Source organism: Pseudorasbora parva, chromosome 18, assembly GCF_024679245.1.
Source record: "Pseudorasbora parva isolate DD20220531a chromosome 18, ASM2467924v1, whole genome shotgun sequence".
Classification (NCBI taxonomy): Eukaryota; Metazoa; Chordata; class Actinopteri; order Cypriniformes; family Gobionidae; genus Pseudorasbora; species Pseudorasbora parva.
This window is the reverse complement of record NC_090189.1, coordinates 17,532,927-17,551,615: the sequence shown is the minus strand read 5'-3', so window position 1 is coordinate 17,551,615 and position 18,689 is coordinate 17,532,927. Positions and strand designations below refer to the sequence as shown.

General features: G+C 42.4%; 1 protein-coding gene across 1 annotated transcript; it reads left to right on the top strand.

Moving 5' to 3' along the window:
- The first annotated feature begins 1,680 nt into the window (after positions 1–1,680).
- LOC137046003 (dynein axonemal intermediate chain 1-like) lies at positions 1,681–18,471 on the top strand. The gene is made up of 15 exons (XM_067423061.1): positions 1,681–1,773; positions 8,626–8,682; positions 8,796–8,876; positions 9,613–9,645; positions 9,849–9,927; positions 10,021–10,138; positions 10,235–10,278; positions 10,370–10,623; positions 11,167–11,256; positions 11,334–11,415; positions 11,581–11,657; positions 13,066–13,208; positions 13,884–13,983; positions 15,844–16,026; positions 18,319–18,471. The coding sequence occupies exons 1-15, from the start codon at positions 1,681–1,683 to the stop codon at positions 18,397–18,399; spliced, it is 1,515 nt and encodes a 504-aa protein (XP_067279162.1). The 3' UTR covers positions 18,400–18,471.
- The last annotated feature ends 218 nt before the right edge of the window (positions 18,472–18,689 follow it).

Sequence of the window (18,689 nt, the reverse complement as noted above, 5' to 3'; positions counted from 1 at the left end):
AATTCGTATATAGCTTTTACTCCAAGATGTAGAATATGTGATTCTGAAGTATAGTATCCACACAGTGAATGAATGATAGCCACATAAACTCCTCAAAACTTTGAGATTCCTCCACGCTGAGAAGCTAGAATCACGTACAGAAAACTCTGCAAATAACTGCAGGTTTCAAACAGAGACAGCAACAGATGCAAAACTTACGGACTGCAGCTTTTAAAATATAGTATCAGAAAAAAACAAGCTTTCCGGACCAAAAAAAAGACGTAATTTTCCTTATGCTAATAATTTTAATTTTTGAGGAATGATGCGTAACTCACATGGGAGGAGTAGCAGTTATCAAGGGTGTTGTACAAAACACGAGTCGGACCCAATCAACACTTTTAATTCATTTTCACATTTCGTTTAATCACAACAGCTGTAATAGATTTATTTTAATTTGATTATCTTTAATTAGGTGGGCATTTTTGTTCATTTTGGCCCTGCACTGCACACTTTCAAAAGAGGTGAGGAAGGAATATAAAATTATGGGAATGCACATTAATTTCACGTCAGATGTCAGCCAAACGCCGCTGCCATGACAACGACCAATAAACACCCGTTAGCCGTTTCAGAAAAGTAACGTAGGCTACATTGTCATTGATCGATAAGGAAGAGTAAGCAGAAAAATGTCTGTTCCAGTGAAATCTGAACCGGTATGTTATTACAGCAAAATGAGTACATATCTTAATCAAAAGAAAATAGATAGATGGGCTCGACATTAACGCTTGGCAAATGGATTTATAAGGGGCAAGTGAAAGAGATGGTACTAATTTTTGCTAATATTATCACGATTGCAAATGTTACGTTGAATAAGTATTTGTTTCAATAAACAAGTAACGTTAGTTAATAATAAGTATTGACATTTTAGACATAATGACTGTTTTGTTCTAGGCTATTTCACTGAATGATTCATTTGAACGAATCGTTTTTGAATGAATGAGTCACTCATTTATCACATCGATTATTTGGGCTCATAAAAATGCGTTTATTTAAATGGCGTTGTTTTGAGTAAATGAGGAAGACGTTCTTTTTGGGGGTGTGGAGTTCCCCTCGGTTTAAATCGCGTTCGCGGGGGCACTGTGGTGCGATCGAAAGGGCCACTATCACGTGGATGATATTATTTTCGGGTGAGAAAGGGCGCCCGCTGACAGACGTTGCGAGACACAAAGATAACTGTTTCTAACAGCACTTTGTGTTTTCTGTTCTTAAACCCTGACGAAACTTAAAGAAAGAATATGTCTAGAGATCATTTTGCTATCTTGTAAACTATCATCTCGGCTCACTCGAGGTAAGGTTAATACAGCTGCGCTTACCTGCACTTCTGTAGCCTAAGCAGTGATGGATAAGTTAAGTTAACTGTCTTTCCTCAGTTGCCTGGTGTTTGGATTTCATGTGATTTCTCGTGGTGTTCTTGGTATTATGATAACTCAATTTCCTAAATTAATTTTATTAAAAGTAACTCCATTAGGTACGATAATTTTTTAGACGACGACATTATGTGATCAACTTATTAACCTGCGCCACCCAGTGGATTTAGTTTTAAGTGTGCGTTTTAGAGGGGTTTGTCTTTTTATCATGGATTCACTGCATTCACGTACCCCGCACATGACCTGCAAGCAGTACCGCCGGCCGCCTTGATGCCCTATGCAGAAAATTCTAGTGGTGCCCTCCTCAGCACTTGGTACCCTACGCGCAGCGCGTGGTGGAAGCGGTGGCACTGCCTGCAAGAAAAAAAAGGTAAATAGTCCGCACTATTTACTATTTCGTTCCCTGTATTTATAAATCCTGCACACGTTTTACTAATTAGTTCCCTCGTGCGCACAATTTAGCAAAATTAGAGGGAACAAATTAGTTAAACATGCCACGATTTAGCAAAATTAGATGTGCACACGATTTATTAACAATTTATACATCGAGGGAACGAAATATTAAATCGCTAAAAACTAAAAGTACTACTAACTTCTTAGCTAAAAACACTTAGTTCTTTCAAAAATATATATGCTCATTAATGTATATTTACTACTTTCAACTAATAAAGTATTTTCATAAGTTTATAATATGCTATTGAAAATACATACGGGTGAGGGCTTCAAATGCCGGTCGCCATGTTGCCCCTCCATCTTGAAAGTACATTAGCCAAAGAGGGACATACCCGTATTCAAGCTTCGCTTTTCACCTTTTAACCAAGGGGGTAATCTAGCGCTCGGAAAGCGTTCCACCCCTAGGTGCTGCCATTGCTAACCAAGCCATCACCTGCTGTTAGTATCCCATTGACTCCCATTCATTTTTGAGTCACTTTGACAGTGAATAACTTTACATCTGAGACGTTTAAAGACTCCATTTGTCCATTGTTTATTTCTAAAGAAACACGACAATGCATAAAAGGCTCCGTTATCTTGTATCTTACACTATCGCCCCGCAGAAGCTGTTTTTGTAAAAATAGGCTAACGATTGCGTCATAACCAACGCGACTCTGTCGCACAGTTGAGAAATTACTGTATAGACAGGAGGAGACGCTCGCAAGCAATCTTTTACTGTCTATGAGACAGTCGGGGGGACGTGGAGACATAAAGTCTGATAAAGTCAAGGGGGAAGAATGGGGAGTAGCCCAGTGAGCCAAAAGCAACGGGAGAAAATATTTAAACATGTGATTCAGCTTTCACTTTCCACAACTACTAGAAGACCTACAGCTGTCAGACAGGAGGCTCACGTCACATCTACGTCGTCAAGCTCAGTCTGAGCCTGCGCAGTTCGCTCAGCCATCAGGAAGTGAGTGCCCCTAGGATGACTTCATTTTTTCGCCGTTGACGTCAATGGGATCGCTCTGTCCATTTCTTTTACTGTCTATGGTTTTAACACTCGATGGCAGTCATGAACAAGGTCAAACTGGAAGCCATGTTAATCTTGGACTAAATCGGCCACCGTAGGAGTTAACGAAAACGGAATTGAGAGGAAAATAAACGTCTCAGGTTACGTATGTAACCCTAGTTCCCTGAGGGAACGAGACGCTGCGTCGAAACGCTGTGAGAACGCCTCTGCGTTAATGCGTCGTGAAGCGCCTGTAGAACCATTCCATCGGAAAAAAGATCGATCGTCGGCGTGATGACGTCATCGACCGGAAGCTATAAAACGTCCGTGAAAACAAACAGGAACTAACTTCTGATAAAGCCTGAAGTAAGTGATCACGGACACGCCGGGAGTATGGCAGAGCGACGCAGCGTCTCGTTCCCTCAGGGAACTAGGGTTACATACGTAACCTGAGACGTTCCCTTTCGGGGAACTCGAGCTGCGTCGAAACGCTGTGAGAACGCTTATACCCACATCGCCATAGGACCAAGTGTCTCGTATGTGTGAAGCCGAAGCGCACACGGTTACGAGAGAACCTGTGCCCCTACTGTAGATGCCAGGTCTAGTTTGTAGAACCTGACGAAGGTAGACGGAGACGACCATCCGGCCGCGTTGCAGATATCGTGGAGGGAAGCCCCCGACAAGAGTGCTTTAGAAGCAGCCATACCCCTGGTTGAGTGCGCCCGGACAGCCAGTGGAGATGGCTGCCCGGCAGCTTCATAAGCAAGTGAGATGGCCTCAGCCACCCACTTGCTCATCCTCTGCTTGGATACTGGAGCCCCCTTCTTAGGGGGTCCAAAACAGACAAATAACTGTTCAGATTTTCTCCACAGGGCAGCTCTGTGGACATATGTATCCAGTGCCCTCACAGGACACAGCAGATTTAACCTTTCCTGGTCTGACGTCATAAACGGAGGAGGACAGAAGGCTTGTAGAGTGATGGGGCCCCGTGGGCTCGTAGGAACCTTGGGGACATAACCCGGCCTGGGATGCAGAAATGCTTTCACCATCCCTGGCGCAAACTCTAGACATGAGGGCCCTACTGACAGGGACTGAATATCTCCTATTCTTTTAAGAGACGAAATGGCCAACAGGAAGATGGTTTTTAAGGTGAGGAACTTGTCCGAAACCTCCTCCAGAGGTTCGAACGGTGGTCCGGACAAGCCCCTCAGAACAATGGCCAAGTCCCATGCTGGGACCCTCGAGTGCATAACTGGCCTCAACCTTAAAGTGCCACGAAGGAAGCGTGTAATTAGAGGGTGTCTTCCCAAAGACACTCCACTGAAAGGGACGTGGAAGGCACCCAAGGCCGCCACGTACACCTTTAGTGTGGAGGGGGTCAACCCTGCCGAGAACCTTGCCTGCAGGAACTCCAGCACTGTACCGACCGGGCAGTTAACTGGGTCCCACTGGCGTTCTCTGCACCATGCTGAGAAAAGTCTCCATTTCAAAGCGTACAGCTTCCTTGTGGACGGAGCTCTGGAGTGTAGGATGGTCTCTACGACCTCGGCCGAGAGACCCTCCTCTATGAGCCTTGCCCCCTCAGAGGCCAGGCCCACAGTTTCCACATCTCCGGGCGTGGGTGCAGGAATCTCCCGCCCGCCTGAGAGAGTAGATCCCTCCTGGTCGGAATCTCCATCGGAGAGCCTTCCAGGAGAGATATCAGGTCCGAAAACCATACTCGGGTCGGCCAGTACGCCCCGTCCCGGCGTACCCTCTCCAGAACTCCTGGAAGCAAGACAATCGGGGGGAAGGCGTACAGAGGCAGCCTCGGCCACTCCTGTACCATGGCATCCAGCCCCAGCGGGGCCGGATGGGTCAGAGAAAACCACTGCGGGCAGTGAGAATTCTCCGCCGAAGCAAACAGGTCTATCTCTGCTTTCCCATAAACCTTCCAAAGGAGCTCCACCACCTCTGGGTGGAGTCTCCATTCCCCGGGCCTCGGCCCCTGTCTCGACAGGCTGTCTGCTTCCTGATTCAGGGCCCCCGGGATATATACTGCCCTGATTGACAGCAATTTCCCTTGGGCCCACAGGAGGATCCGATGTGCCAATTTGTCCAACGGACGAGACCTCAGACCCCCCTGGTGATTTATATAGGCGACCACGGACGTGTTGTCTGTCCTGACTAGTACGTGGTGGCCCCTGAGGTCGGGCAGGAACTGTTTCAATGCAAGAAACACTGCGAGCATCTCTAGCCGATTTATGTGCCAGTGCCGCTGATGTTCCTGCCATAGACCCTGGGACGAGCGACCACTCATGGTCGCCCCCCAGCCCGTGAGAGAGGCATCTGTCGTTAGCGTTACGCGACGAACATGAGCCCCCAACACGGGACCCTGAGATAGAAACCCCGGGTTTTTCCACATGACCAGAGCACGTAGGCATCGCCGCGTGACTTTGATCGTGCGGAGCGGATTTCCCCTCGGGGAGAACCCTTTTGTTTTGAGCCACCACTGCAGTGGCCTCATGTACAGTAGGCCAAGAGGTATCACGTTGGACGCTGCTGCCATGAGACCTAACAGTTTCTGGAACTGTTTCACAGTGACGGCTCGGCCTAGCTTCTGTTCTTTGGCGGCTGCCAGGATCGATGCTATGCGTGTTGGTGATAATTGCGCCCGCATAATTACCGAGTCCCAGTTCACACCCAGAAAAGTGGTTCTCTGAGCCGGAGAAAGCACACTCTTCTTGGCGTTCAGCCTCAACCCCAGCTTCGACATATGGGCGAGAACAGCATCTCGATGCTGAACCGCCATCTGCTCTGTATTTGCTAGAATCAGCCAGTCGTCGATATAGTTCAGAATGCGGATGCCCTGCAGACGCAGCGGCGCCAGAGCTGCATCCACACACTTGGTGAACGTGCGGGGTGACAGTGCTAGACCGAAGGGAAGTACACGATATTGGTATGCCTCTCCCCCGAAGGCAAACCTCAGGAACTTCCTGTGATGTGGAAGGATGGAGACATGAAAATACGCATCTTTGAGGTCTATGGTGACAAACCAATCCTCCGATTTGACCTGCGCTACAATCTGTCTGAGTGTAAGCATCTTGAATTTGAGCTTGGCCACCGAGCGATTCAATAGCCGCAGATCTAATATCGGGCGTAAGCCCCCATCCTTCTTCGGCACGATGAAGTAACGGCTGTAAAAGCCCGACTCCCTGCTGGGAGGGGGAACCCTCTCTATAGCCCCTTTTTGCAGGAGTGTCTCTACTTCCTGTGCCATTACCAGAGCCTGCTCCGGGCCCACCTCTGTAGGTAGGACACCGCAGAAAGGAGGTGGCCGACTTCTGAATTGAATGGCGTACCCCCTTTCTACTATCTGCAGGACCCAATGAGATATATTTGATAGACGTTTCCACTCGTCTAGAAAATCTACTAAGGGAACCAGCCTCTCGAGGCTGGCCTCTGGTGTATTTTGAGCAACAAGCACAGTGCCCTGAAGCGGCGGACCGGCAGGGAACAACTGACTTGACTGCTCGGGGGCCCCCCGAAGGGGGTGCGGACCACCCTCGGGTGGCCCGCGGAGACCGACTGCGCCCCGGCATTGCGGCGGGGTTGGCAGCGCGGCCCCCCGAGGGTGCCGTAGGGAAACGGGTACCGTTGGCAGGGGTAAACACCGTTCCGCAGATCAGCCCTGCCCCTCGAAGGCCTCGTCTGAGAGCGCCGCCCCTCGTCCCCACGCTGAGGGGGAGCTCGGGCAGCGACGCTCTGCTTTTGCTGAGCCCTGTGTGAGGAGCTCGTACTCGGTTTGGGCTGCTTGGTGGTATCAGCAGCAGCCCCAGGGACCTGGACCCGGAGAGGGAGAAACTGCTTGAGCGCCGCAGCTTGCTTTTTCGACTCCTGGAACCTCTCGGTGACAGTGTGGACTGCGTCACCGAAGAGGCCTCCAGGAGAAAGCGGCGCATCAAGCAGAAAGGCTTTCTCCCTCTCCTTGATATCTGTGGGGTTCAACCATAAATGCCTCTCCGTAGCCACCAATGCTGCCATGGAGCGGCCAACACATCTGGCCGTCTCCTTGGTGGCCCGGAGAGCTAAATCAGCTGAAGTTCTTAGCTCAGCAACAATATCTCCCCCCACAGCATCACTACTATCCAGATCCCTCAGCAGGTCAGCCTGGTATGCCTGCACGATAGCCATCGTGTGCAGGCATGCAGACGCGTGACCCGCTGCCGAGTACGCTTTACCCACCAGCGCCAACGTTGTTTTTAATGGTCTGGTGGGTAAAGTCGGGGCCTTAAGGGACGATGCCGAAGAAGGTGAGAGATGGCTCGCGAGCGTCTCTTCGACCTTTGGCATCGCCCCATAACCATACTGTCTCAGCCCGCTGATGTTGCTGTAGACCGAAGTCTGCGGGCTGAAGACACTATATGATGCCGGTCTCCTCCACGATCTTGCCACCTCGGTGTGCAAGTCGTGGAAGAACGGCAGGCCCCGCCGCTGAGGTTCTGAAGCGCGAGATGGCAGGAAGCGTTCGTCTAGCTTGCTATGACGTTTTCTCCCTGCCTCAGATCTTTCAGTGGGCCAGTCGATGTTTAATCTGGCCACTGCTCGCGTCAAAACCTCAACTAGCTCCTCACTAGCAGGGGACTGAAGTGGCGAGTCTTCAGTATCGATACTTTCAACGTCCACCTCCTCAGAGCTGGACAGATGAAGTACCGGCGACTCTCTCGGGGGGGAAGAAGCCGCCATGCGTGCTTCCATGCCCCGAGAAGAGCCGCTGGATGGAGCAGGTGAGGGCAGAGATAAGGCAGCGCCCGTCTCTAACCCCTCTGCAACATCCAGTTGTGATCCCCACGACTGCAGCCTTCGCTCCGCCTCGGCGGCAGCGGGACCAGAGCCGCGGGGAACACGAGCCGAGGCACCCTCCTCGAAGAGTGCCCGGCGTGAGCGCAGCGTTCTTAATGGCAATCGCTCACAGTGCTCGCAAGAAGCCCCCTCGAGGGCTGCCTGGGCATGCTGCGCTCCCAAGCAGGCTACACAAAGAGAGTGTGTATCCCCGCTCGTGATGTAGCGTGGGCAGGGATGAACACACCTCTTAAAGTTACTGCTTTCACTCGCCATACTCTATCTATTTATTTTCTCTTTTTTTGTAAATATGGGAATATTTAACAAAAAGGTGGAAAAACTCTTGCAAATAGACAGACAAAAACACCAAATAGACAGACAGGTTCACACAGATCGCTTGCTGAAGGCTCAGAAGCTAGTTCCTGTTTGTTTTCACGGACGTTTTATAGCTTCCGGTCGATGACGTCATCACGCCGACGATCGATCTTTTTTCCGATGGAATGGTTCTACAGGCGCTTCACGACGCATTAACGCAGAGGCGTTCTCACAGCGTTTCGACGCAGCTCGAGTTCCCCGAAAGGGAACTAATATTCACTGGATTGTCATATACCTTTACACCACTAGATGGGGGAAAATATCACACAGTGTAGCTTTAACCTCCTGGAATGGAGCACTTTTCTGAGAAATAGATGCAATTTTTATGGACTTCAAAACAGAAAAAAAACATTCACTGACATTAATAAGCTTGAAAGAGCCAGGACATGTTTTAATAACTCTGATTATGTTCGTCTGAAAGAAGAATGTCATATACACCTAGGATGACTTGAGGGTAAGTAAATCATGGGCTAATTATAATTTTTGGGGTGAACGATCCCTTTAATGTCGAGCCCAGAAGGTGTTCTGTATTCTCAGTTTATGCATAACCAACTGTATTTTGCTCTTTTTTATGATGTTTTGCAGGATGTAACTTATAAACCCAAGCCTCTTCATGTCAATTTCTCGGCTAATGCCAGTCGGGTAAATTATTTTTAGCAACTTTTGTGGTACACCTGCAGTAAAAAAAAGTACTATGCTTGTATTATTGTGAAAATGGACATGTACAATGTTAGCATGCCCTACTCTTTCTGCAGTCTGAGATCTATGACATCTATGAAGAGCATCTGAGGCAGGAAAAAAAGAAAGATAGCTTTATGGAGGAAGAGGAGACTCAGGTGGCTATAGACAACATCTGACCACTGATTTCTGTATAGTTTATAAAGATAACTGAGTAAAAACACTATGATCGAAAAAATAGCTTGTCTTATTTAGATTGTCTTTAGTTTAAGAGTGTGAACATCCCAACGATGGCGATAATTTCTGACCTTGTGTGGACATTTAGTTTGTCCCTGTGTGGAAAACAGCTTATAAATCATAGTAAATTATGTTTTTTGAAAATGCAGGTTTAGAGCTAGGTTTAGAGGATTAAAAATATAGTTTGCACATTAAAATAATAATCGATGGCAGTTCACCATAAACAATGCAAACCCAACAGAGTCCTTCATTAAACTGCTCAGTTCACGCTCAGAGTAACTGGATGATTTGGAAAAACAAAAAAAACCTGGCTTCATACAATAAAATACTATTTTTAGAGTCTATGGTTAAAAATAAGGTGAATAAATGTTGGCTGGGCTGCACTGTTTCTTTCTCTTTTGTCATTCTGGGCTATAGGTCTATTAAAGAAAACAATATTTTGTGAAGTTTTAATAAATTGCAAATGTCTAAACAGTATATTTTATGTGAGGAAAAAATGAAAATATTATGTTTATTCACAGTTACATGTTTTTCATCTTATTTTACAGTCTATTTCTGTAATTGTATACATTTTGTGCATTTCAAAAGTACAGAAAATATACATATAATAAAACTTATCTCCTTAAAATTACTTATTTTTTATTTTATTTTTTACAGTGCTCTGCTGAGGGAGATGCTTCTAGTGAGGAAGTGCGTAAACCTGCAGACCTGTGATCTCATTCTATTTTCATATCACATATTTCATGTTAGGATGATTGTTTATAAATGTTTCTGATTCTTGTGTTCAAATGTGATCAAGAAAATGATTTATATCTTATTTAGTTCCAAGAGTGTGATTGGTTTGTTTTAAAAGGTTACTTAAAGGGGGGAAAAATCTCCTCTTGTGATTACAGAAACATGACTTGTCTCTTGATGTGGCTAAGATGATGGAGCGGTTGGTGGTTTTTAATATTTATGGGGAAATCACAGATGGTATAGAACCCATTTCTTTTCACTGCCTTATTCTGGATTACTGACAGATGGACAGACATTAAAAATATAAACACCTTTATATCTAAATCTCAGATTTCCTGTACTTTGAGGATGCATCTGATGAATTTCGAGGAGAGAAGGGCACTCTTCTCCCTCTGTGGAAATTCCAGTATAAAGAAGCCAAAGGTCTGTGTGTGACTGCCCTCTGCTGGTGAGTTTCTTACTTTATTAAAACAAAACGCAGAGTTTTCCCTTGTAAAATAAGAAGCACTTCTTTGAGTGGCATTTGTATTTTTAACATTTCTAGGAGTACTGAATACAATGACTTGTTCGCTGTTGGTCTTGGGTCATGTAAGTTTACTATTTACTCTGAGAGAAAACCTTAGACAAGAAATCATTTGTAAACTAAATGACTGAAATGTGTTTCATGATAACCCACAAGATGGATATGATCATGAGGATCGCGGTGGCATGCTTCTCTTTTACACCCGGAAGATGCACACTTACCCAGAATTCATCTTTAACACGGACTCGGGCGTAATGTGCATAGACATCCACAAAGAAATGTCTGAGCTGGTGGTTGTGGGTATGACAGATGGCTGTGTTGCAGTGTATAATCTGCTGGAAGAGAGTAAACAGCCCATTTATAAGACCACATGTATGAGCCCCGGGACACACAGCGGCCGTGTGATGCAGGTATAGATGAGGAGGATATGACCATGGAGTCTTGGGTGAAATAATAACAGTAAAACATCATTACCTAATTTGACAATGGAGCTGTATGTTCAATACAGTAGTCGGAATATAATACTTCTCTTAATATTTCTTTAATATGAAGTAAGTGCAGGACTGTATATTGTATGCAAAACATTTTAAAACATGCTTCTATATATGACTGTTCAAACTGCTTTTTTTTCTCTGACATTTTTTCTATCAAAGATAGAAAGCAAAAATCTATAAAAGTAAATTAATATTAATATTGATTCTGACGGATTATATGACACTGAAGTAATGGCTATTTATATAAAACCATATTCAACTGTACTTTTGATCAAATAAATGTAGTCTTGGTGAGCATAAGAGGCTTTTTTAATATTCAATAATCTTACCAACTCCAAACTTTTGAATAGTAATGTATTTAAATCAAATTAAATACAGGTATAATTCAATGCTTGTATAGTTTTTGTGATTGCTGGATGATAATAAAGTCTTGGCTGTGTGTTTAATTCTTCGTTATAGGTGAAGTGGAAGAACAATGATTTGGACGGTAATCACAACTTCCTCTCTGTGTCCGCTGATGGACGAGTGGTGTCTTGGACTCTAAGAGAGGTACAGAAGAAAACATCTTAGTGTTGATTCTAAAACAAGTCATTAATGTAAGAGGTTAATTGATGCCTGAATTTCAGCATGAACTAGACTTCACAGACTTCATCAAACTCCCAGCCATGGACAAAGTTCTTGATGATCTTAAGGATGTCATTCCCACATGTATGAAACACCTTACCTTATTTTTTTTATAGACGCATACTTCTGATCAGTTCTATTTATATTCAGATCGGTTTTCAGAAATCACAAAGAACAGAAAGAAACTGTTAAAATATCAAATTTAAAAAATGTCCTCTTATTTATCCTCTATTTTTTCTGTTGTTCTAGCTGGAATATCTTTGGACATTCATAAAAAATATGACTGGATTTATCTTGTTACCTCTAAATCTGGAACGATTTACAAGGTCAGTCATATACCATTACATCCAATATGTTCATTTACACTAAGGTCAGTCATACAGTCATTCAGCCAAACATTGTTTTATATACATAAATCTATACACACACACACACACACACTGGGCACGTGAGGATCAGAATTGGACCATAGAGCAATGGAAGAAGGTGGCCTGGTCTAATAAATCACTTTCTTTTACATCACGTGGATGACCCGGTGCGTGTGCATCCCTTACCTAAGGGAACACATGGCACTTGGATGCACTATGGGAAGAAAGCAAGCCGAGGAAGGCAGTGTGGTGCTTTGGGCCATGTTCTGCTGGGAAACCTTGGGTCCTGCAATCCTTGTGGATGTTACTTGACAAGTACAACTTACCTAAGCATTGTTGCAGACCATGCGCACCCTTTCATGGAAACAGTATTCCTTGGTGGGTGTGACTCTTTCAGCAGGATAATGTGCCACAAAGCAAAAATGGTTTAGGTATGGGATGATGAGCACAACAAAGAGGTGTTGACTTGGCCTCAAAATTCCCCAGATCTCAATCCAATCGGGCATCTGTGGGATGTGCTGAACAAACAAGTCGGATCCATGGAGGCCCCTCCTCGCAACTTACAAGACCTAAAGGATCGGTTGCTAAATTCTTGGTGCCAGATACCACAGCACACCTTCATGGGTCTAATGGAGTCTATGCCTCGACGGGTCAGGGCTGTTTTGGCAGCAAAAGGGGGACCAACACAATATGGAATGTGGTCATAATAAACTATTCGTTTTGTAAGGCCAGACAAATTTGTTTCTCATCTGTACACCATGCTTTGGTCCATATGACTTGTTTTGATCTATATTATAAACATCATAGGCAAACGTTCTTCTTGTAAATTTTTACTTCTACTGACTCCAACAGCCCTCCACTTTTACACAACACACTCACTCACACACACACACACATTTATTTTGATATCTAGATGAAGACATTGCATTGACTTCTGCTGTTGATATATACAGTTAGTTATAAATACTGTAACCTTAAATTGCACATGCCCTAACCTTAAAAGAAAACTTTATACTTTATTTCCTATTTTTATACACACACACACACACACACCATGCTTTTAATTCCTCTTATCAGAACAGGCATTTGCCATGTTATCTTTATGTATTTAAAAAATAAAATAAAGAAAAGGTTCAAACAGAAACAGCTAAACATATGCTGCAGGATTTATGCTTTAGACTTGATGGATCGTGCTTGATGGATTTAACAATCCCCAGAGTTGCACAAGACAAACAAAACAAGACAAATGATGTGGATCACTTTTCACCAACGGATAATTAAGCAGGATAAATGGAGTGTTGTTGTATGAAACAGCTTTTTTTCCTGTTAATTTGACCAATAATTAGGTTATTTTTGTGTCCCACAGGCCGACACATACTCTTTCCTGAAGGCATATGATGCACACTTCCCCATGAGTGTCCAGTGTGTGAGCTGGAATCCCTTCCATTCCCAAGTGTTCATCTCCTGCGACTTGGACTGGATGGTGAAAGTTTGGGATGAGAGAATAAAGTATGAGCACCATTCCCTGCAGCACTATATCCAAATGATCAAAAGTAATTCATAGTGCTAGAAAAGATTTCTATTTCAAATAAATGCTGATCATGCTTTTTTTTCCATCAAAGAATGTGTGGGGGGGGGGGGGAAGAGAAATCACAGTTGCAGCAAAAATATTAGGCAGTATAACCATTTCTACTGAATAAGAAATATTACTCAAGCAACAAACTAGCATATTAGATTGATTTCGGAAGTATCAAGTGACACTGAAGTCTACTAACACTAAAAAAAGTGTTTTTTGATCTGTACAGTTGAAAATTGATCACCTTAGTCTTATGTTAACAGCTCTAAAAGAGTGGTAGGCAGCTGCCTGCACAGACACAGGCAGTGATATACAGAGTATTGTCTGGTCTGGCGCTCAGACAAATGCGAGGAGATAAATTCATCTGTCACCTCAAGATAAGAAGCAGTCTCCTTTCATTGGGATTATGTGGGACTATTGATTCAGACCCTCTTCTCTTTTTTCCCTTCTGATTGTGACAGTCTAGGCAAGTTTCATCTTTAGACATCAGTTAGTCAGACTGCTAACATTTGAACAGTAGATAAATTCAGAATGGGATTCATTACTTTGATTGAATACTAGTTTATCTGAAGCATTACCATTCCAGTAACAATAAATGTCTCTACCAGGTCTCCTGCGTTCACCTTTGACCTGAGAGCTGAAGTGATAGATGTGGCCTGGGCTCCATACTCCTCCACTGTCTTTGCTGCTGTCACCACTGATGGAAAGGTAAACAGCCAACGACTCCCATAATACAATCACAATGATGTAATCCATAGCCGCTTTTCCACTGTAGGGCTAAATAACGAACGCATTATAGGAAAGATCAGATATTTATTTTTATTTTATTATTCATTTGTGTTTACTTCGCTCAAAGAGAGCGCTTAGCCAGCTACAGAGAAACTGGTAGCCAGGCAACAGACAAGTGAGCAATCCTGAGTGGTTAAGTCATTTCATGGATTCTATAAGCATACCAGCAGTTAGCTAACTGTTTCTTACCATTCTATAAGCATCCAGGCTTTATAGGGCAAAGGTGTTATATTCCCTATACAGCATCAAGTTCATTATCACTACAACAGGTGAGAAAAACTCATGGCCCTGAAAATTAGCCTATCATCAATTATCTAGTTTCTCCGAACATGACCCCTTTTCTGCCAACTTTTTGAAAATTTGGTCATGTATTTATTTATTTTTCTTCTTCTTCTTATTTTTTTTTAAATAACGCATAGGCCTAAATCATCAGAAACAAATATACAGCTGAAACGCTTCAACATGTGTTATTTTTGATTTGTGTATTTTAAGAAATCAAACGAATGGATTGTTTTATTTTCATTTTAAACTTATCACTTCATTGATTCCATCATGCCATATTTTTGGATTAACTTTGGTTCACACTTTTAATAAGATTGCGCATGAGTTTATGGAAGTAGGCTAAAGACTACCACTGCTTAATAGAAAAACATGGTCTCATTTCAAATGCATTGATCAATATGCTTGCGTGGACTTCACTGTAGCCTTTATGTGCGATGCTTCCTTTCCGTGAGAAAATATCAAGCGCTTCCATTTCAAAGTCCCTGTTATCAGATCTGTTGAAGATGCTGTTCATGTTTGTAAGCCCAGGATATTTTACAACACAGTATGCTACAGTTAGGGTGATACGACTGATATAAGTGATATAAGATTTTGGCCATATACCTATCCAAGTCCTTCATCACAGACAAAATCATCATCAGTAGGCTATACTTATTGAAACAAATAAAAATATAAATTAATAAATGAATAAAAAAAAATATATTGAAATAAATAAATACATAAATGGAATGGAAATAAATATATAAATAATTTTTTTTTTTTGCTTTTCTATGTAGATTTATATATATATATATATATATATATATATATATATATATATATATATATATATATATATATATATATATATATATATATATATATATATATATATATATAAATATAATTTATTTAGCTTTTTTACATTTCTTTGTATATTTATTTATGTATTTATTTATTTTTAATATTGGCAGCTTTGACATTCCATAGTTTCTCACATCATTCGCGTGAATCGCGGCACAGTTTGGCACACACACAAAATACCAGCAGTTCAATAGGGAACGCTTATCTCTTAAAGGGGCCGCACTATATTCCCACTCATGGAATATGGGCCTCCTCCAGTGTGGTGTGTGGTTCTGGTGCGCTCCCAGGTGTGCATGACAGCTTTCACGTTACCAATTTTTCATACAAATTGCGATTAATCGTGAGTTACTCATGATAATCATGTGATTAATCGCAATTAAATATTTTAATCGATTGACAGCCCTAATAGATATATGTGAACACAGAAATACACATGCATAATGATTGAAATTAATTTTTACCTTTTATGATTACCTTTTTCTTCCACACTTAACACCCTCAAGAAAAAGTGATTCTAAATGTGACACATACACACCAATAATACTTTATATGTATTGAGGTGCTGCTTTACACTGAAAACATGAAAACATAAACTGATAAACACATTAAAGACAAAGACTACAACTTCCTGCTCCTTTTCTATTTTTCTCTCAGGTTCATGTGTTCGACCTCAGTGTCAACAGATACGAGGCTCTCTGCCAACAAATAGTGGTGTCCAAAAAGAAAAAGCCTGTGAAAATCAAATTCAACCCTGTCGATCCCATCATCATCGTGGGCGATGACCGCGGCCATGTCATCAGCCTCAAGCTCTCGCCCAACCTCCGCAAGAAGCCAAAGGTAAGTCATACACTAATACTATGTATAGGCCTCTAATTAAATCGCATGCTTAATGGATTAGTTCTGTTTTAATCGCTGTGCTGCATATTTCATGTGCTGAATACTGATATCTGCATATTTGTGACTGATTCAGACATGAATGTACAGCACATGCTCAACCCGGTTACTGAACGCCTCAGTTAAGCTAAGTAACATTGGACGAGAATGTATCGGGAACACATTTACACATTATTGATCATAGTAATTCCTGATAAACCGTGTATCCGGAAATTATTCACAGCTCTTTACTTTTTCTAATTCTACAATATAGGACAACGTTAAAGAAGATTGTTAGAAATATTTGCAGTTTTATTAAAACATAAAAAATAAACCAAAAAAATCACATGTACATAAGTATTACAATACTTTGTTGAAGTACCAATTGCAGTCTTTTTGAATATGATGCCACAAGATTGTCACACCTAATTTTGGGCAGTTTCTCAAATTCTTTTTTGCAGAACCTCTCAAGCTCCATCAGGTTGGATGGAGAGTGTCGCTGCACAGTGATTTTCAGATCTCTCCAGAGATGTTTGATCTCAAAATCAAGGACATTCACAGACTTGTCCTGTAGCCACTCCTTTGTTATCTTGATTATGTGCTTAGGGTCGTTTTCCTGTTGGAAGATGAACCTTCACCCCAGGTCCAGAGTGCTCTGAAATAGGTTTTCATCAAGGTCTCTGTATGTTGCTGCATTCATCTTGCCCTGGATCATGACTAGTCTCCCAGTTCCTGCCACTGAAAAACATCCCCACAGTATGATGCTGCCACCACCATGCATCACTGTAGGGATGGTATTGGCCAGGTGATGAGCGGTGCCTGGTTTACTCCAGATATTACACTTGTCATTTAGACCAAGAAGTTCAATCTTTGATTCATCAGATCAAAGAAATTTTGTCATCTCATGGTCTGAGAGTCCTTCAGGTGCTTTTTGGCAAACTCCAGACAGGCTGGTATGTGCCATTTACTGAGAAGTGGCTTCCATCTGGCCACTCTACCACACAGGCCTGAATGGTGGAGTGCTGCATAGATGGTTGTTCTTCTGGAAGGATCTGCTCTCTCCACAGAGAAACGCTGGAGCTCTATCAGAGTGACCATCGGGTTCTTGGTCACCTCCCTGACTAAGGCCCTTCTCCCCCAATCGTCTTGTTTGGCCAGGCCACCAGCTTTAAAAAGAGACCTGGTGGTTCCAAACTTCTTCCATTTGCGGATGATGAGGCCACAGTGCTCATTGGGACCTTCAATGTTGCTGAATTTTTTTTTGTCTCAGAGGTCCCAAATGTGGGAAAGGTGAATACTTTCCAGATGCTCTGTAAACCAGTTAGTCTGCACTGTGGGAAATTGGCTTTCAGAACAAATAGATGCAGAGAAATAAATGACATGACTGAAGGTTCTTAGGTTTTGCAGTGATTCCAAAGTGAGCCAAGTCAAATTATATGAATAATTCAGGTTTTATTTTTTTTGTAAAAGATATTTTGAAGAGGGCTCTTATGCTGGCAATGAATGCATTTATTTGATCAAAAATACAGTAAAAACAGAAATATTGTGAAATAAAATAACTTTTCTATTTTTCATATATTTTCGAATGTAATTTATACCTGTGATGGCAAAGCTGAATATTCAACATCCATTACTCCAGTCTTCAGTCACATTAACCTTCAAAAATCATTCTAACATGCTGATTGAATGCTCAATAAATATTTCTGCTTATTATCAATGTTGAAAGCAGTTGTGCTGCTTAATATTTTTGGGGAAATTGTGATTAAAAAAAATCAGGATTATTTTATTAAGTTCTTAAGAACAGCATTTCTTCTTTTATAACATTATAGATGTCTTTACTGTCACTTTTGATATTGATATCATTAAGTTAATGATATCAATAAAGAAAGCATGAAGTTGAATTCAAGCAGAAACTAAGCCAAAAATCACCATGAAGACTTGTTTTCTGGATCAAAAAACATCCTGTCTCATCTCAAGTCCCTTTGATTGACATTTTTCACTCTCTCAATTTCTCTGTTAAGAAGCCAGTCTGGTTCTGTTTAGTTTATTGTGGTGTTGGTAGGATCAGCTATAGTAATGTAAGACAAATAACACCTCTCCCATTACCTCTGTCGGGCGAGAGAGAAACTTTTAAATGAGACTGGGAGCTTCACACTGAGAAGTGTTTGTGATTGTTACTGGCACCCCTGGGTCAGTCCTCTCACTACCAGCAGCTGACTTATCTCGTTCTCTTCATTTCTCTCTTTGGCTCTGCAGGACAAGAAGGGTCAGGAGTTGCCAAATGGGCCGGAGGAAGAAATAGCAAAGATGGAGCAACTGTTAAGCTCGCTGAGATAGACTGAGGCACAAAAGACCAGGATGAAATTCACTAAAAACAATAAAACATAAATAGATTAAACACAAACACACACACACACACACACACACACACACACATGTTCTAATGTAAAAAAGAAAAAAGAAAAAGACACTTGCATGCATATTTCATTTGAATTTATTAAATATTCTTGATCTAAATCTACTGTTAAAATGTTTTCATATATATTGCATTTTGTATTAAAAATCCTCTTTCAGACAAAAAGCAGCATAATTCAGCTCTTATTAAACATTTAATTCTCACACTTGAG